Source organism: Gossypium raimondii, chromosome 13, assembly GCF_025698545.1.
Source record: "Gossypium raimondii isolate GPD5lz chromosome 13, ASM2569854v1, whole genome shotgun sequence".
NCBI classification, from domain to species: domain Eukaryota; kingdom Viridiplantae; phylum Streptophyta; class Magnoliopsida; order Malvales; family Malvaceae; genus Gossypium; species Gossypium raimondii.
In genome coordinates, this window is record NC_068577.1 from 58,421,609 (window position 1) to 58,442,161 (window position 20,553).

A 20,553-nucleotide genomic window follows, 5' to 3' on the forward strand; every position below is an offset into this window, starting at 1 on the left:
TTAATTTAATATAATTCGATTATAATTCGCTTTTGATCATCAAATAAAATGTGAATAACTTCATCTTTTCCTCTTTGAAATAAGGACCACTTTTAGTTCATTGTATAAAATTATCGACCAAACTTAATCATTTTTCCGTGCTTTTTCAAGTAACCTTAGGCACCCGAGACTCTCTATAGAATTGAGAGATAAAATCTTGACCGAAAATAATACAGGATGCGTTAAGAGGTCCATCAACTCTGTACTGAAAAGAAAATTTGAAAATCTCGGATACTTAATTCAAACCACACTCGAGGGCAAGACATTTTTCAAATTGAAGCGAATAATTGAATGGCTATTTTATAACATTTTGAAGTTAAAATAATAAAAAACATACATTTACTAATAATATTATTAGTAACATTGAGGATAATTTACTAATAACATTCAACAAATTACAAGACATTTAAATGTTCTTTTTGAAGATATTTTACACAAATACTAGGACAAGAAACCCATACAACAGAATCCATGGTTTTTCTTTTCCTGACATAGGCTCGAAATCATGCAACTATGCTTAAAGGACCTGTCTTGTTTGATCCTCGAAATCCATTTTCCGCAGTTCGGGTTCCGGTGAGCCGGGACCTGAAAAAAGAAGACGTTTACGGAGTTTAGTATAAACAAGTCAGGTTGTTCAAAATCAGACACATTGCTTTAGATACTAATGTTTTGGCATACCTTTCAATAGTATTGTTGCTTGAATCCATTCTTATTGTTAATCTTTTGGCGATCTTCGTAAATGCACTACAATGCCGAAAAGAAGATGAAAGTATAGCGTAAATATAAGCTGAAAGAAGCTAACCGCAGTTAGAAGTTCGGAAATTTTGATGTTCCGATAAAATGGTTTAAAAAGATACCTGAATGGTTCATCTCCAGTTCGTTTGATGGCACCAGTTGCGTCTCGATACAGCACATGTTCGGACATTTTCGATCTGTCTATTCCAAACATGTTAGCCAATCTCCTGTATAAATCTTCATAAGAATCGAGAACCGAGAGGTCAAGAGTTCGTCCGACATCCTCTGATTCCATGAATACCTTGCAATGACCGGTATCCATGCAGGGTTCTATGGCTCGATTGTCCCGATCCCACAAAAATTGAGCAGTAGATGACTTCTCCGGAGAGAATTGGTTCCCGATAACAGATCCTGAACCGTCGGATGAATCTTTTGTTTTGCAACTGTTTCCACTAACAACTTCCGAGACAGCTTCACTTGAAGAGCTCTGAGACAGTTGCTGCTCAGTAAGTATCGGCTGACCAAAGAGTAAAAACCGGCATTTTTTCGGGTTTTTGGATTTATTAGAGTTCCCCATTGTTAAAAAGCAAGATAGATTATTGCGACTGTTTGTGAATGTATCGGGAATTCTATCGTGTAGATCAAACCGCTGCAAACCGGACAGGCACAGTCCCGAATGCGGGTTATTTTTAAGATGGAGATCTGATAAAGGTAACCCGAATTGAACTTGCCTGGCTCCCTGTATCCCTACAGGAGCATTATCAGATAAACGATATAACGGGCTGCTCGGGATAAGGGGCTTGCTTGGAAAAGACGGCACTAAAAGTCCATCGAGGTGTTGAGGGAGCCGCAACTTCTTCATTGGTCGTAAAAAGGGAGAGAGGTGGATAGCGGGCAAGTTCGATGCTAATTCAACAGACCACGGATTCACACGGTTAACGTTTTGCAGCAAATCCGGTTCATCCCATGTCACCTGCAGTGGCGAATCGATTATCAAAGTCAGTAGGAAGGGCAGCTAAAAATGTTTATGGACCGACAAAAGCTTAAGCATCCATTTTTTAGCACGAGTCAAGTACATTTCTCTTTCGAGGAACCGAAAACGAGTATGATTTCTCTAAACTCTTGATCAATTTTCGTTCAAACCACATTGTTATAAGGTTAAATGACCAAGAACATACTTGCAAAGCAAAAAACCGAACCGGCATTTTCGGGGATAAACCGATACGAAACGTTTAGTAACAATTTGATTCATGTTGTTCTATTTTAGTCCAAGACTACTATTGTTCTACACATACAAATCAGCTAATGTACCATAGATATATAACCAATGTGCTAATTCAGCAAATAAATATGGGTAAAAGTATCAAAGAGGCCAATGTACTAAAAATCAGATTGCATTTTGTCTCTTACTGTTAGATTAAAGAATAAATTTATTCAGCTGTTTAAATTTTTATCTATTTCTACTATTAAAAATACGAGATACATTGTCGAGTTATTTTGTCAACATCAAAAATTTTAACAGAAATAATTAATCTGTTTTTTAATTTAAAAGTAATTTGCTCAAGTAGACATAACAAAATGTAATTTATCACACTTTTACCAAAGAATATGTGAATGAGGATCGAATATTGTACCTCGAGAAGCCGCCACGGCGAGTCCGGCCACCGGACCGGATCGGCAACTTGAACGGACGATATGGTTCCGACGAACCAACTAATTCTAGAAGAATCTTCAGTCTCAAAAGCCATTTTGAACCTCATACCACAACACCAAGGGATCTTCATTGCTGTATTCACTGCAGATGCCTTAACACAAAACTCCGGCCCGCTTGTTCTCGGATAATAAGCAACCTCGAACGGCTTCCGGCCACCGGAAGCCGCCTTCGCCGCCTCCAAAACCTCCTCCGGCTTCACTTTTCCGTTCCCTTTCGAATTCCCACAAAAACCCAAACTTCCGTAACAATCACCATCCCCAATCCCAAGCTTGGCTCGCCTGATCCCGACACGAATTCCGCCGTTCTCAGCTCTCAAGAACACGACTGAGTCGCCGGCAACCAGTTTTTTCCGGTTGACGAAAGCACTCCACCCTGTAGTCAACAAATGTCTCCTCGGAGTTCCCCTATAAATATGCCTGAACTTCCATAGCTGACCATGAACATCAACGGCGACGACGGTTTGAACCGGAGGATCGGCACTATAATCCAACGCGGGAAAAATGGTTTCAGCACAGTATCTCGGAACGGAAAACCCACCGCCGTTGTTAGCATCGGATTGAGTCAACGTCTTAGCAAAAGAAGCAGCCTTTTTTTCAATATTATTACAGCCGCCATTTGAAACACCATCATCGTCTCCAACATCAGGCTCATTGTTCTGTAATGGCGTAAGCATGATCTTGGCATATACTTCATCGGTTTCACCATCGGCCATGAATTTGACTGAGTCAACTCGGCAAAGAACAAGGGGTGGGATTTGACGAGGAAACGGGAAATCCACCGAGTTAAGTGAGTGCTCGGCATGGCCTTGAGGGAAATAATAGACTTTGGAGTTTATTGGTGGGATTTGAACCATGGATCCAGCACATGCATGCCATAGATTTGGGTCTAAGCTTTTTTCAAGCTCCATTTTTTTACAAAAAATTGCAGAAAATGTTGAAGTTTGAACAAGGGGATTTAAAGAGAGAAGATGAAATGAAAAACCAGTTCATAAAATTTGAAGACAATTAATTGGAAATCTCTTACTCTTTTTTTTTTTTTTTTCCTTAAAAACCAAACATTGAAAACAAGAAGACAGAAAATAGGTTTGCCCTCACTCTGATATACTCTTAATGATGATGAAGATGATATATATATATGGTAAAAGTAGGATGGATACCTTGCATTTACCTATTTATTTAAAAAAAATTCTCAGAAAATTAGTACTTCAATTAAAATTTTATTTCTTTTATTTAAAATTGTAATTATCAATTTTTCATAAAAATATTTTATATTATTAAGATTTATTTAGCTGACATCAATATCTCGTACGGGTGATATAAACTGAAACTAAAATATCGTAAAGAAACATAGGCAAAAACTAACTATGGTTGACTTCACCATTAACCGTGGTTGAAAACCATTTATAAGTTTATAAGTTTTTTATATGTTCGAGTAATTAAAAATAGAATTAAATCATTAAAAAAATAATTTAAATTAAAATTTACACTCATGATAAAATTAAAATACTCATAAATGTATAATGTAACATAAGCTTGAATACTTAAACACTCAAAGTTTCAACCTTTAATTTTTTTAAAATTCTGGAAAATTTTCCTTTTAATATCACTTAATTATTAGAATTTTTATGTGATAATTATATTAGTTGATATAAATAAATATTTTAGTGCTATCTTTTTTTTAATGTAAAATTTTCATCGTAAAATGTATGTGATTTATGATTTTTGCGTAATTTGTATATTTGATAGCATATTATATTTAACTTTATTTACATTTTATAAATTTCAATATGATAATATGTAAGAAAAATTAATATGATAATAATTTATGGGTTTTATATGGTAAATTAGTAATGGAATTAATAAAATTCCCAACCAAATTCAGGAAAAAACAGCGTATCATTTATTTATTTTGGCCAAAGTTATTTATTATTATTTTTAATATAATTTAAAAATCTTTTACATCATCATCATCAATTAGAAAAAAAAAGGACACTAAATGAAATTGAATTGAAGAAGAATAAATGAATAGGTCTTATCAAGCATGTTAAAAGTACCTAAGCTTTTCACTAAAACCTAATTTGAAACACAAAACATGAAAAAGTCAAACAACCTAAATCTATATGACTTGAACTCGAAATGATCAAACAAGTAATTTTGAAATGATTCAAACTCGAATGACCCGACCCAAAAAACTTGAACCCGAGCTTAATCCAAACTTGAAATGAGCTGGAAATTTAAAAACTTAGAATTGATCCAGTTCAATTTACCGGACTTGAACCAATCGGGCCGTTGAATTGACAGGTCTACAAGACATAAAGCAAGGACGGAAGCTACCTACTTCAAGCTTTCAGTAAAGTTGGTACCTAAGCGATGTTTCTGTCGGATTAACAACACGGATGTTATTGCTGTCGCCAGCGAATTGGCTTTTTCTTCTCATCTCTACCACCTTATGAGAGTTGGAGTGTAATGATGGAATGAATGTAGGACTTCCAGCAGGACGGTACTCGGGAAAGAGGCGGTCAGACCTGTAGCAAACCCCGCATGCATTACAAAGGGTCTTAGGTCCTATTGGACCTTCTCTCCATTGCGGTGTTTCCATAACTTCACAATGTGGACATTTCCTAATAACAAGCTGTTGGGAGGAGGAGTTGTTGCTCTCACTGGACCCCGAAAGCAATTTCGGGTTCTTTTTCTTTTGTCTCTTCCTGGTAGGTTTCTGGGAGGTACTAAAGGTGGAGAATACAAGAGGCAATGTGAACGGTGAGTTCAAGGTAGATGCTCGTCTTCTATTGGTTCTACATCGCTTCCCCTGGAAACTGAGATTAGGATTAATAGGTGTTCGGTTTGCACCCGAGGAAGAGCTACGGCTATCAAGTACAGACACTGGACTGGAGGTTTGGAACCAAGATGAACCTTTGACATCGGTGGACTTGCTGTAGGATGCCTTGGTAGAGCTCGACTGCTGAGAATATCCATCACACTAGATGTAAAAGGGAAAAAATCAATTCATTGTTATCATACTTGTACGACAATTCAATCGAAAAATGGTTACAGAGAAGACCACCATCCATTTCAGAGTAAGTACCAACTATAATAATAAGCATATATCACATACAAAATTTATCATAAGGAGAGGCACTTCAATTAAGTGGGCCTCAATCCATTGGTTGGCAAGGCAAACCAAGCACGGGTCGGGCCTGCTTGTTTGGTTGGACCAAACAGCTGCACCACCGTGTTTTTAACAGCATGTTCTTGGTTTTTGCAATGTACAACATCAACACCGATTTTCAAAATCACCAAACAAGACCAAGCAAGAAAATAGACCCTGTTACAAACAAATCAATGCCCCCAATAATTTTATAGCTCTTTGCCACACTAAATAACCTGCTTTTACGATGCTCTGTCCCGAGCATGCTTCAAAGCAGAATTCAGTCAATAAAGAATAGAATGGGCAAGTACTCTAAGGAGAGATTGCTTCTAAACCAAAACGAACCAAGGATCACCATATTGCTATAATGGTTTCTCCTAAAAGGATACAATCTAAGACTTGCAACAAAGCATTTAGCATTTAACATGCACATAGTAGAATGTACCCTCGGAAGACTAATCCATTAAGGCACGGACGGTGTGTTAAGCATGGTACCGTTTTAGTCCGTGGCACAAATGATATATAATATGTCTCCTAATATATCCGATTTCGAACCAATATTTCATGCTAAAGCTAAGGTCTGCCAATGGTAAATTAGGAACTAAACATGAAACAATCATAAACATTGAAAACAAAGGGAACACTCACTGAAAATGTAAGGCTTTCAACTATAATATCATCAAGAAAATCTCCACCACAAAAGCCAGCTAAATGCTGAAAGTTACAATCCCACTCTTCACCACCACTAAAGCCGCCGCCACCATAGCCACCGTTGTTGTCATACACAGGAAAGCCAAAATCTTTTATAACATTACCACTACACCACCATCAATCCTTTCAACATCATCCAATGGTAAACCCAAATACTTTATTACATCATCATCAAACAAATCATCGTTGACACCATTGAAGGTTTTCTCAAACCAAGGTTTATTCATGGTTTAGTTTTTTTTTCTTTTTAATTATCTGTTAAAAAGAAACATAAAAAAGTTAATCACTATTATAATATATCGTATAAAATATAATTAAACGCGTTTTTATAACATTAAACTCAATCGAAAAAATAAATTAAAACGCGTATAAGAGGGGATTAACAAAGAGTTTTTGTCCCATTTGGAAATTACCTAATCTAGATATACTGTCATTTTTCTTTATTATCTTATAAAAATCAAAATTTAAATTATTTAGCAACGAAAAGAAGGTAATAATATAGTAACATTATAAATGGAAATGTCACTTTCTAGGCTGGATAATCAATTAAGTCGTCATTTTAGCATGTAAATTAAGTAAACAAAATAAGAAAGTAGTAAATAACAGCTCAGATTTTTTTTTCTTTTGGTAAAGAGCTTGTTTGGATAGATGGAAAATAAAAATGCAGCAAAAAAAAAGTTTTAAAATAACAGTAAAAGAGTTCGAATATGCAGAGAGCGAGAGAGAGAGGACCTGGTTTCAAAGAGAAGATTGAAGGGAAAAAAACCATTGTTTGGATGAGAGGAAAATGAAAAGAGATTCTCGGAAAAATCTTTTGTGTTTGGGAATTTTAGGGATTTTTTTCTTTCCATTTTTGCGAAAGAGAGAAGAAGCTAATGTAAGAAAACGCGCATAGAGGTGGCTGCGCGGTTTCCTTTTTAATCACGGTTCATTCGTCATCAAAATTTAAATCTTTTGAAAATATCAGGGTTAATTTCATTGGAAGTCCCCAAATTAAGATTAGATTCTAAATTGACCCCTTTTAATTGACGAGTCATCAAAATATCAGTTCTGTGTGTTAATTAGAATCTGGCGGGAAGCAATTTTGAAAGGTCAAAATCTTGAGAAGGTCCCTATATTATGTGTTTTTAGTTAATTTAATCCCTTTACTATAAACTTTTTAAAATGTATATTTTAGTCATAATTTAAACTTTTTCTGTTAATTTTATTAAATAATTTAAGGTGACTTTTCTTAATATATTAATAAAAAATTCATTTTAACCAAAAATAGAAAAGAATATTGATTCAAAAAATAGAAAAGAATATTGATTCGAAGATTCGGGTACGAAATGTAAAAAAATGAATTTTTATTTAAAGATGAGAAATAACCATTTTGTTTAGAACACAATTATTGCTAGCCCAATTAAAATCCAAACCCGACCCAAATTTATTTGTCCATAAGAAGTCAATAATCCAAAATCGTTGAACTCAAAGTGACCCGGATAAAAAATAATTCAATCTAAAATGTTCAAGTCTCAATCTCGAACCCAAAACAACACAAACCCGAAACAATCCAAACTTGAATTCACACTTTTTCAGGAAAAAGAGAGAGTCAAAAACTGAACCCTAACAAACATCAAAGATAAATGAGGGAAGTGTGAGGAAAAACAAATTTAAAAGGTTTAATTCCAAAATTGGTCCTTAGACTATATCATTTTTACACTAAGATACCTAAAGTTTTAGGACAAATGAGACAAAATTGATAGTTTAACCTTAAGCACCTAAGTGAGAAAAGTAATATGGTTTAGAAGCCGATCTTACATTTGAGCAAAAAACCAAAAACCAAAAATTACCCATTTCCGAACTGAGCATGGTATGCCTTGTCGGCATTGGCGAGACGATCCTGAAAAATCGACCACTCGTTTTTGCACCTTATTCTAACCTGCTAAAAGAAGAAAGAAATTCAAATCGTGGAGACTTTATCTATGTTACTCAGGTTTGAAAACGAAAGATACATTACATACCTCTTGCCTACGAGATTTCCCAAATTTGGTCACTCCCTTAGAGAAATTTATGTTATTTGAATCCGGAGTCACTTCCTGAAAAAAATTTATGTTATTTAAATTTATGAGTATTAATGCACCATAACATAGCCAAATATATACATGGGAAGCTGATAACTTGCCTGATTTACAAGAGAAGGGATTACTTTATGAATAATCCACTCTGAATCTACTACTCCAATTTTTTCATGTGCGGGCTGTGGAGAAGAAACATGATTCTTATTGTAATATCAAATTTATACATGAATTTTAGTGCGATGTGTAAATTGATATATAATTTTAATTTAGTGCAATTATACATATGAAACTTGAATTGTGCTTCATATGTATACATGAAATTTTAATTTTAGTTCAACTGTCCACATTTAAAAAACTAATACATACATATTTTTCATATTAGATTAACATAATTGCTTGTGTATGTAATATATCAACGTCAAATGGTGCTAATGTTGTTAGTGATTTGTGAAAATTGAATCAAATCGAAATTTCATATAATGTACAGAATTAAAGTACATGTATGACATTGCACATTGGATCAAAGTTCATTTATAGTTTAAGTCACTATTCGACATTTGAATTTAGCCCCAAGTGTTTAACTCACTGTCAATTTGGCCCTAACTTTTTTTTTGGGATAAATTTAACCTTTAATCTTCAAATTTTAGTTAAATTGCTTCTTTTAAAGAAAAAAATGATCGAATTTTTAAAATTTTAACTACACTAATGTGATGACCTGCATGGTAGTCTACATGTATTTCATTGTTGTCATTAACACATTTTTTTATATAAAAAAATACACTTATGTACTTTTTTGCATTTTCATAAAGCATACATGGACTATCATTCGGGTTACCACATCAAAACCTTTAAAATTTAGGTAAACTACACTTGTACTCACCTAACTATTGGTAAGTTTCTTTTTTGGTCACCTAACTATGAAAAGTTAAAAAATGTTAATCCAACTATTTAATTTTTTTCTTTTTTGGTCACCGACTGTTAAATGATTAGTGGAAATATGACATGATAGCTTGTAAAATTGGCATTATTATACATTGCGTCAATTTAGTCTTAATTCTTAAAAAATAATCATAAATGTTTACACATTGTGTAATTTGATCTTTGTTTAAAAAAATTTGTGAGAGTTAATTTTTCTAAATCAAAACTAAATTGATACAATGTATAAATGTTAAGGGTTACTGCCAAGTTATCTTCTTGTTAGTAATTTAATGGCTAATGACTGAAAAAGAAAAATTCGAATATTTGGGTGACCAAAAAAGAAAAAGTTAAATAGTTGGGTGACTACTAGTGCATTTTGCCCTTAAAATTTTAACAATTCAATCAACTTTTTTTGTCCTTAAAAAAGTTTGGACTAAAATTTAAAGTTCGAGGAGAGCCAGAATTAAGGCAAAGGTGACAAAAAGATTAATAGTTAGGGGTTAAATCTATCATTATGTCGAATGAGAAAATGTGTAAAATTTAGGGACTAAAGTATAAAAAATTGCCAACCTCAACACATCTTCTGAGAGCAAAATCCAATCCCCATCCGTGCACAAGATCATTCTACAAACAACATGAAAGCATTTTGGTAAGTATCAAGAAAAAGGGAAGGAGCTCAAAGAAATTAAACCAACTTTCAAACGTGCTGGTCTACGTTACTAAGCTCTAGTCTGGAATTAAGCCTCCAGTGAGGTGAAATGCATTTTCAACGTACTGAACAATGCTTTCCAAACACCCTTGCGTTTACTAACGTTTCAGTTGCAATTTTTTTTAGCCTAAAAAAATCAGCGCACTGAAAACCAATTGCATCCAAAGGAAGCCTAAAACTCGGGTGTTAATGCCAAATACGATGCGTTCAGTTATTTTTTCAAGCACTTGATAAGGTTGTATATCTGAGTTAATGTTGTATCAAATTGTCTTAAATAGTCTCATTTTATAAAGATAAAAGTACTATCAAGGATCTGTACTGAGAGTTAAATCGCATTCTATCTACTCTATTCAAAACATGAATAAATAAGTACTTTTGTTAAAAATTTAATCTATTTGTATTGTTAAAAACAAGCATGGTATGTCACGTGTACATCATGTTAATGTACAAAGACCAGTTTTTAACAGTAAAAATGAATGAAATTTCTAGCAGAAAAATCAATTTGCTCTTTAATCCAACATACATAGACTAATTTACCCATTTTTTAAAATAGAAAAGCAAAATACAATACAACTTCTAATACATACATATTTATGTTACTTTTTTTTAATAACCTTAAACATACATTACCTGAATCATATACCATACACATCGCCAGGCATCACGAGAAAATACAGGCGCCATAATTTCCACAAAACTGAGTCAAATCATCAAACAATGTTAAATGGCACCAGTTTTTCCATAATCTTCACTTGGTCCGAAAGTATAGTATACATTATATATCATGTATATATATATATATAGAGAGAGAGAGAGAGAGAGAGAGAGCATACGCAGCACATGGTGGCAAATGTTGATCGCTACACCAGCCTGGTCTCTCGAGGCTAACCCTGTTTACGACGGCAAAGTCAGGATTTTGTTATTAGAGGATAAAATGAAATTTTAAAAGTTTGGAGAGGTGAGTAAAAAAAATTGTTTAAAAAAAAGACTTGAATACTTTACAATTAAAAAGGACTAAGCTACTTTTAGAGCTATAAATTTGATCCAACTCGATTTGAACATAAAAAAGAAGAAGTTAATAATCATAATCATTCAACTTAAATTAACTTAAACTCAAAACTTGTCCAAATATGAAACTATCCAAATTCAAGATGAGTCAAACTTGAACCAACCCGAACCCAAAATGATATGAACTTGTAATGATTGAGACCTGAAAAACCTGAATGTGAAACTCGAAAGAATCGAAACTTGAAATGACTCGAACACAAAACTGACCTAAACCAAAACGACTTGAAAATTTTTAAAATCCAAATTGACTTATCTAAAACCAACTTGATTTGATCGAATTAAACTTATATTTACCTGAACTTAAAAAGATTTGAACAAGTAACCTAAAATGATTCAAATCTATAATGGTCTGACCTAAAAATTAAGTCTCAAGCTCAAATGATCTGAACTCAAAATGACTTGATATCGAAATGATTTAAACTTGAAATTAATCCAAACCCAAGATGACTTGACCCCAAAATTGACTTGGACTAAAATAACTCTAAATTTCAAAAAAAAGAACTAACTCGATTCAAATGAATCTAATTCAAAACCAATCCAACCCATTTGTTTTACAGGTATAGAATGCAGAGAAAGAGAGCCTACTTGTGAACCTCTTGGCCCTCTCTCCTCCTTGTCATCTCCCATGTAACTATATCATTGGGCCCCAAACCTGGTTGTGAGATCTCCAGACCATGTTTCTTCACCAGCTCTATGTATCTGGTAACTTGGTCACACAATATTAAAATACATACATACATATAGGGGCAAAGCCAGAAATTATTTTAGGAGGGATCGAGGTTGAGCTATATATTTTTATGAGAGTTAATATATAATTTCATCATTGTATAGGCTTATGTTTTTATAGTTTTCAAAAAGACTAAATCAAAATTTTAGCATTTGGGAGGGGGCAAACTATAATTTTACCATATATTAACTTAAGATTTTATAAATTTAGAGAGACTAAAAAAATAATTTCTCATTTTAGGGGGACCAGGGCCTGCCTGCCCCCTCCTTCGCCCCTGCATACATACATGTGCATGCATGCATGCTGAACATTAGGTAAACAAGAAAAAGAAAACATAACACGAACCTGTCTGCATTGAAGTGTTCCACTCCAACATCTTCATCCCATATGAAAATATATTCATATGCAGCAACAACATCAGGGTGCAAAAACCTTTTCGCATACCACCTAAATGATACGAATATATTTCTTTTATATATACATATATGTATGTATGTATGTATATGAACATGTTACATGTATATGTATGGATGGATGGATGCAACATAACACTGTAGAACATACCATTTTGTTTGTTTGCTGGCAGTAACATGGATTGCTTTCTTTGACCATTCAAATTGGTCCCATTCAGTTGTCTTCCCATCATAATGAAACAGCACAATTTGGAAATCCTCAGAAAACTACCTCAATAAAACATGTAAGAATACAATACTGTTAGAACAACAACAACAACAACAACAACAACAAAACACACTAAAATGCAAAAAAGATGGAATATTGGGTCCATTGATCGAACCTTTTTAACACATGCATCAATATTATTCATTTGATGAATACCAACTGAAAATGCTGCTAAATACTTTGGTTTCCTCTTCAAATCCTGCAGGTTTTTAATGAACAATCATTTCAACAAACACCTTATGAGCATATTTGGAGGTGGTATGAAGCTGACAATTATACAATGATACAATGATAGTATTTTATACCAGAGGAGGTAAACCATATAATCTGCGAAGATGAAGGTCAGATTCTGGAACATTGATTCGAGGTGGTAATAATTTTGAACCCCGAGGATTCCTTCGAATATATTTCTGGGGAAAAAAAAACAGAATTTTTTTTTAACAAAATTGGATTAAAACCAAGTACTATGACGTAATTGTGAACAAACAACACTTCACAAAATTTGGGTAAAAATCCCATGGACACCCTACTAGGAGTCAGATTATATTTTGCCCCCTCAGCTCAAAAATGTACAAATTAGTTTAATATACATTAGACCAAAGAGAAAATTTGTCCTTTCTATTAAAAATTTTATTTATTTGCACTTTTAAAAATTGGCGTGCCTCACAGATTAACCAAACAATGGCACGTGGTGTGCCATGTGTACGTTATACTGACATATAGAGATCATTTTTTAACCATACAAATGGATGAAATTTTTAATAAAAGGACTAATTTACTATTTTTTAAGTAGAGGGGACAAAATACAACCTAACTATTACTATTACAAAGCTTAACTTTTACCCAAATACTGTTACCTTGGGTACTATGGGAACATTGACCACATTTGTTTGAGGAAATTTTACTACAAATAAACCTTGGTCATTAGATGCTGTTGCTACATCAATAGATGATCTATGGCTTGAAGGTAAGTAAACCTGCAGGGATTGAGGAAAAAAGTCTAGTTACTGTTTTAGTCCCTAATACTATATTGAAATTCGAGATCTGATCGGTCTACTTTAATTTTTGGCATAATTTGATTCTCTATTTTTCGTAATGTTATTAATAGTTTCGAATTCATGACACCATTTGCTGTTTTTAAAGTGATAACATGGATTTTTTTATTATTATTAAGCAAGTTGACATTTGAATTTATTAGAGTTAAACATAGTGGCAATGGCGAACCCAAAAAATCACTTTGAAAATTAAAGTGTCATTTTATCATTATATTAACATGTAATTTCATAGAATTTAAAAGGATTAAATAGAAGTTTTATCATTTGAGAGGGGTAAGGTACTTGCTTGCCCCTTATCTATGCCCTTGCGTAGTTGACTAAATTTCTACATGGCATTGAATAATGGAAAATTTACTTAAGAAATTAAAGGGCAATTTTATTATTATATTAACTTATAATTTCATGAAAATTTTTAAAAAATTAAATGAAAATTTTATCATTTGGGGCCGGGAGACAAGGTCCTTGCCTACCCCATCCAAGCCCTATAGTTGACTGTATTTTTACGTGCCCCTTAATTACGTGATTGAATAATATAAGATTAAAGTTTCACAGTCATCGTATTAGCAATGCTATCAATTTAGATAATTTACTAACATTATAAAAGTAAAAGGATTAAATTATACCAAATTAAAGTAGAGTCTCGTTTTTCTAACATAGCATAAGGACTAAAAACCGAAATTAGACCATTCAAAAAACATCATATGAGTAGACATTATGTAAGACATAAATGAAGGGAAAAAGAAGGTACCTTGTAATGAGAAAAGAATGGAAATGAAGAACCAATGAAGAATCCTAAAGCAAATCCAATAATTGTCGTGATAATGAAACGGACACTGTCTTTTGTTTTCTTAATAACTCCACTGTCAAAGCATTGAAATAGTTTTTAGCAATGAACATTGGGCTAATTTCACCAAAAAGTCCTCAAACTATGGTCCATATTTTAAATTAGTCATCAAAATTTCAAGGGATTCTAATTGAGTCTTCAAAGTATTAGTATCCCATAAATCAAGTCCTTTCTTTAATTTACCCATCGGCTTGTGCATTAATTGTTAGCTCGGACATGATGTGGAGCATATTTAAAATATGTTATCAAAATTTAAATGTGTTTGTACCTATCATATGGATAGCTTAGATGTAACGTATTAAAAAGAAACTAACAGTTTCAAAATTGGCAAGGATCTAAGAAGCATTTAAACCAAAAAGAAGAGAGAGAAATAGAGCTTCCTTTTTCTAATTTTGATATCAGCAAGGACCTAAGAGGCATTTAAACCAACAAAATTTGAGTGCTCCAATCCAAGGCAATAAAAGTATCATGGTGGCCCCTGTACTAGGATTCAGATTGCATTTTTCTCCCTATACTAAAAAAAGGGAGAAATTAGTCCCTATACCTTAGATCAAAGAGCAATCTAGTCCTTCTGTAAAAAAAATTCATCCATTTCTATAGTTAAAAATTAGTCCTTGTACATCAACATAAGGTACACGTGGCACTGTCTGATTATTCTATCAGTCATGCCAGTTTTTAATAGTACAAATAAATGAAAATTTTAACATAAATGACCAATTTGCTCTCTGATCTAACATACCAAGACTAATTTACCTATTTTTTGAGTAGAGAGGGAAAAATGCAATCTGACCCTTACTACAAGAACCTCCATCATAGTTTTACTGCTCGAAAGTTCAATTTTTTAATTTCAAAGTTGGGAGGGACCTAAAAGTGGGGCATGCTCCTTCCACTGCCCATGTAATTTCGTCTCTAGGTATATACTTGTTTAAACATTGATTTACATGTTTTAAATATACTTCACATCATACTTAAGCTAACACTTAACGTTCGAGCCGAAATTAGATTAATAAAAATACCTAATTAATACAACATTAAAACTTTAAGAACCCAAATAAAGAACCAATTTAAAATCTGAACTACAATTCGGGGACATCTAATGAAATTAACCCATAAACAAAAAAAGGGTAACCTGCGGTGAATGGTGGCCATATCAGGAATGCTATATCTTGCAGTTTATTTATAAGGTAAAATGCTGCCTCCCATAAGCACCCTGAGGAGCAAATGGAACATTCTTCAATATCTATATTACCAATAAATAAATGCAAATTGAAATTAAATCCAAAAACTTTAAATTGTATTCAAACAAGTACCCAACAATGCAATTTACAATTTTTTTTTCAATCTCCAGATTAATTTTATCATTTTCTCTGATCCATTACATAAAATAATAAGAAAAAAAATCTCTGATCAAATTCAACAATTCAAAAAAATAATTAAATTTATAAAATTGTAATCTGGTAATTATTTTAAATATTAAAAAAACCCAAAATATAAAATTTCGTAAAGAAAATGTTAGGATTAGAAACTTACCTGATGATCAGTTTGGCTTTTATGTTATAGAGAGAGAAATGAGAATCAAAATAAAGTTTTTTTTTGTAATATAATTTTTTAAAGAAAGACAAATAAAGAAGAAGACAATGGAGATTTGTTGTGTTTTAGTTATTACAATGAAATTATGTTAAAATTTATTTTAAGTATTTAATATTTTGTATTTTAAATTTATTATTTTTTATAATTAAATTATAATTTATGCACGATCTATTTTCATTATAAATATGTTCTACCAAGCTATTTAATTTATATTCTATTTTATGTTAAGAATATTTTTTAAAAGTTTTATTTAATAATAAATATAGATGGAGTGGTAATTAATTTATATTTTAATATATTTTTAAATTTGTAATTTTATTTTTTATTTTGAGATTATATAAAAGAATGAAAATACAAAATATCTTCATAATAATATTAATTATAATTTAAAATAAGGGTATTTATATAATTTCATAATTTTAAATTAGATTTTATAAAATCAAAAAATATGATAATGTATTTAATTTAATTATGAGTAATTCCTACAATCAAACTCTAAAATAATAAAAACTAATTCTTTAAAATTTTTAAAAAAAAACATACAAACTTAAACATATAACATTTAACAATAAAATCACCCATATTGACTTTTCTTTTTAAGTGATTTTTTTGTCATTGTTTCTCATCGAAATTTTTCGTAAATATAATTCTAGTAAATATTTATTTGATTTGGGATTTAGAAATTATCACATTTTATATTATTTATTAAAAATGTGTAAAGTTGTTAATTATGCTTGTTGGTTTGATTGTGAATTGGTTGATTAAGTGTTGATGTATGAAAGGTTAGGATTTGGTGATGTTTTGAAAGTATTTAGATCGTTCAATTTGATGATTCTGTTTTGAGGTAAATTTGGGTTGAATTGGTTAAGGTTTTGGACTCATAAAAATGCAGAATTTTGACTATTTGGCTATCGAGTCTCGAGATAGAAAGAGTATGTCTCGAGACCACTAGAACAAATTTCATTTAAATTTTATATTCAAGAGCATGAAGTCTCGAGACAATTGTTCCTAGATCTCGAGACAGAAGAACATTGAAGCTAAATAGATTTTGCATTGCTCCAGGTCTCGAGACAGAAACCCCTTGTCTCGAGACATTCAAATATTGAAGCAAAAATAGGAAAACATGGGAGGTTGGTCTCGGGACACAGAGGACCGTGCCTCGAGACATAATATGTAGTGTGTCTTGAGACATATTAACTTCGAAGCTAAAAATCTCAAAATAATTTATGACCTGTTTTGAGACATGGGGGTCCTTGTCTCGAGACATAAATTTAAAATTTGACATTTAAGTTTGGATTCGAGTCCTAACTTTGAAATTAACCCATATAACCCTGTAAATTGATGAAATAAAACCAATGATTGTCTAAATGCATGCATATGAATTAAATTGATGATTGAATTGAATTTATTTGTGTATAGTAGCTTGAGTTGCTTTGGCGACGTAATGTGACATCACACATTTGGATTAGACGATCAGGTCGGGTGTGGGATATTACAGCAAAGCTAGGTGATTCACATTGTTAAGTACAAGGTCGAGAGCCACCATAGACGATATTCTTGGGAGATAAAATTAGAAGAGAAAGAGTCCCCCTTTTTTCCGTTGAAGATAAGGGATTTTATACTCTTAACAACAATCTTGAGGTACCAGATGTCAAGTCTCTATTAGTAGGTCAGGGTCAAGTGATCCATCACTATATGGCTAGGTAGGATGACGATTGACTATATTGTCAATCACTTTAGATGAGATGTGATAGATAGATTTAGAGATAACAATTAATGAGTGGGAACCACATGGGTACTAAGCCAAGGAATATCTCCGAGGGGTGCTCTTGAAGGATAAATAAGGCCCTCCTTGATGTCGTACCAGATAATATTCTCAAAGTTTAAGGGTATAACAAAACTTATAAAAAAAAAGAGAAATTTGCAAATGGTGGTACATAAAACTATACCTATATTATATGGTTAGGGTTATCTTTGCTCAAAAATAAAAAATAAGTGAGATTTAAATAAAAATATTAAAAAGTATTCATTCAATCGAATCAATTCGAATGATTAATAATAACAATAAAAATAAACAAATACATAATTAAGCTCGAAAAATTTATAAAAATATTAAATAATTCCTAAAACAGAATCAAAATAATACTATGAATATCTCTCTCTATTAATTCTCTTTATCATCTGGTTTAAACAGTTGAATCCATCGTTCGTTTATTGGTTGCAATGGTCTTGCATTAGTATCCGAATCCTGCAAATAATTAATTAAAATTATCATATATATATATAATATAAATATTTATTCATATTTAATTAAATAAATATATGTTCAATAACAATATATTCAATTTGTTTTTTTTTTTAATTTTTTTATTTAAGAACTTACGTCATGAACGGCCACACGAAGCAACCTCACTTGCTCTCTTGTAACAGTCCTCACCTGATTAAAAAAAACAAAACAGATTTTAATGATCAGTAAACTGTTTTAAAGAACAAAAAAACAAAACGATTTATTAGAAGTTCATTAATTTCGAGGGAATTAATGAACCTTTTGGACAAAGCTCCAAACAACGTTTTCAGTACAAGGAGGAGCAGTTAAAGAGCCGATGTATCTGTAATATTTTCTGCTGCCGAATTTTATGCCCCTTGGATTCATTACACCCACTGCTCTTTCTGCTTCGGTTGTGTCTGTAATGGCTGTTAAATCTTCCTCTAACTGCAATAACAGACAAATTCCGGTACCGGAATTGTTATATTTCTATGTAGTTTCGATTTTTAAATTTTCTTTTTGGAGTTTTCTTGTGCAGGGAGGAAGCCGGGTGGAAGATAGAGGCTAAATGGTATAATTTCACTTTTAGTCCTTTTTAAGTATAAATGGTTTGATTTGATTTTTTTTGGCCATTTGAAAATTTGCTTTTTCAATTTAAAAACTATTTTAAAACAGGATAAAGTACCATTTAGTTCCTGAATTTGACAAAATTTTTAACTTGATCCTTGAACTTTTTTTGTCTATATTGGCCGGGAACTTGGTAACTTTTCTCAATTTAGTCCCTAAATTTTATCCCTTTGGCCTCCTAAGATACTTTAATTTTATCTTGTCCCCAACATAAAATTTCTGATTTCATCCCTACAAATATGTTTATCTGTATAGAACATTTACATCCGAGAAATAAATGTTTTTACTTACTGATAACAGGAAAGGATCTGGTCTTCCAATCTTGTACATAATCCCTATTACAGCAATCTTACCATCTGCACCTTCATGAACCAAGTGTGCCTCTAAATCAAACCTGAAATTTCAAAGTTAAAAGAAAATATATTTTTAGTTGGTTCTATTACAATGAAATTGTAACACACGAGATTATATGAAAAAAAAGAAAACATGAATACATGAACATATCAAAATTATATATATTACCTCCTGCCATTGATGGTATGCTCAGAAGGAGAATGCCAGTGACACTGTTGAAGTGCATACTCAGTACCATTGATTTCTATAGCTCCTGCTTCACCATCAAACCTCAACTGCATACACACAAAGTATGTCGATTCAAGGTTTTCTGGATAAATTATACTAGTAGTCATCTAACTATTAGTAAATTTCTTTTTTGGTATGAAAGGTTATAAAATAGTCACCAACTGGCTAAACACCCAAAAATCCAATATAGTTACCGACAAAAAAGTCAAAATTGAATAGTTGAGTGATCATTTTGTAACTTTTCATAGTTTGATGACTAAAAAAGAAATTTCTTAATTGTTGGGTGACTGCTAGTGTAGTTTACCCTTTTAAAAAAAGAAAAAGAAGAGCTTTGATTTTAATTATATACCATCATATCATGGCCTCTATTTCTTAGGGTAGCATTAGCTGGTTTGTAGCTTCTTTTAAGTTTCCCTAAATGGGAAACAATTTGAACCCTTTGGTTGAACATATCAATAGGGGATTGCATTGTGCCATTGCTACATGCACCCCATTCTTCATGAATCTCTCCCCATCTTGATGGTCCTCTTTCATTGTTTTCACTATAACTAAATTCACTTTCATCCTCTAAAAAATATTTAACAAACCCCCAAATGAATTACTTAAATATTAATGGTGAAAATAAAATAAAAATTTATAGCTATGGGTTAGTATAGTTTACTTACCCACTTCTTGAGATTTTGTTGGCCTTGAATGTTGCAAGATGATAACAATGAACAAAATGCAAAACAAGGGTTTCATTTGTAGCTTTGCCATTTTTAAAGAGCTTTTGGTATATGAGAAGGGAGGCTACTTTATATAGCTTAGTTCAACTTTGAAAATTCAATGCATTTCCTTTGAAAATTTTGGATTATAAAAAGGTTAAAATGTACCATAAGTCCTTGTACTTTTGTTTCTAGGAATTTAGTTTATCTATTTTTCAAATTTCAAAATTAGATAAAGAGACTAAGTTATTAGAAATAAAATACAAAGACTAAATTCTAAATTTGAGAAGAATATAAGGGCTTATGGTATTTTTAACTTTATAAAAAGTGGGTTTTATTGAGAAATTTTAACTCTTTCGAAAGAAGTTTTTGAACC

The 20,553-nt window shown here is 32.1% G+C and overlaps 4 protein-coding genes across 4 annotated transcripts; all 4 read right to left on the reverse strand.

Moving 5' to 3' along the window:
• Positions 1 to 355: 355 nt before the first annotated feature.
• LOC105783599 (auxin response factor 18) lies at positions 356 to 3,580 on the reverse strand. The gene is made up of 4 exons (XM_012609152.2): positions 2,409 to 3,580; positions 897 to 1,747; positions 718 to 783; positions 356 to 624 (listed from the first exon to the last, which is right to left on the reverse strand). Exons 1-4 carry the CDS (start codon positions 3,393 to 3,395, stop codon positions 543 to 545), a joined length of 1,986 nt encoding a protein of 661 aa, XP_012464606.1. The 5' UTR covers positions 3,396 to 3,580; the 3' UTR covers positions 356 to 542.
• Positions 3,581 to 4,474: 894 nt separating this feature from the next.
• Positions 4,475 to 6,573, reverse strand: LOC105781741 (GATA transcription factor 11). Its single transcript, XM_012606248.2, has 3 exons — positions 6,503 to 6,573; positions 6,284 to 6,452; positions 4,475 to 5,467 (listed from the first exon to the last, which is right to left on the reverse strand). The coding sequence occupies exons 1-3, from the start codon at positions 6,571 to 6,573 to the stop codon at positions 4,835 to 4,837; spliced, it is 873 nt and encodes a 290-aa protein (XP_012461702.1). The 3' UTR covers positions 4,475 to 4,834.
• A 1,257-nt stretch (positions 6,574 to 7,830) lies between these two features.
• On the reverse strand, positions 7,831 to 14,626 carry LOC105783600 (uncharacterized). The gene is made up of 14 exons (XM_052627179.1): positions 14,592 to 14,626; positions 14,313 to 14,424; positions 13,367 to 13,486; positions 12,815 to 12,919; positions 12,625 to 12,708; positions 12,393 to 12,508; positions 12,174 to 12,275; positions 11,687 to 11,800; positions 10,867 to 10,923; positions 10,664 to 10,730; positions 9,895 to 9,948; positions 8,511 to 8,585; positions 8,350 to 8,424; positions 7,831 to 8,267 (listed from the first exon to the last, which is right to left on the reverse strand). The coding sequence occupies exons 1-14, from the start codon at positions 14,624 to 14,626 to the stop codon at positions 8,175 to 8,177; spliced, it is 1,209 nt and encodes a 402-aa protein (XP_052483139.1). The 3' UTR covers positions 7,831 to 8,174.
• A 3,469-nt stretch (positions 14,627 to 18,095) lies between these two features.
• Positions 18,096 to 20,229, reverse strand: LOC105782011 (alpha carbonic anhydrase 7). Its single transcript, XM_012606517.2, has 7 exons — positions 20,139 to 20,229; positions 19,823 to 20,040; positions 19,414 to 19,520; positions 19,183 to 19,285; positions 18,544 to 18,711; positions 18,382 to 18,435; positions 18,096 to 18,246 (listed from the first exon to the last, which is right to left on the reverse strand). Exons 1-7 carry the CDS (start codon positions 20,227 to 20,229, stop codon positions 18,163 to 18,165), a joined length of 825 nt encoding a protein of 274 aa, XP_012461971.1. The 3' UTR covers positions 18,096 to 18,162.
• Positions 20,230 to 20,553: the final 324 nt, after the last annotated feature.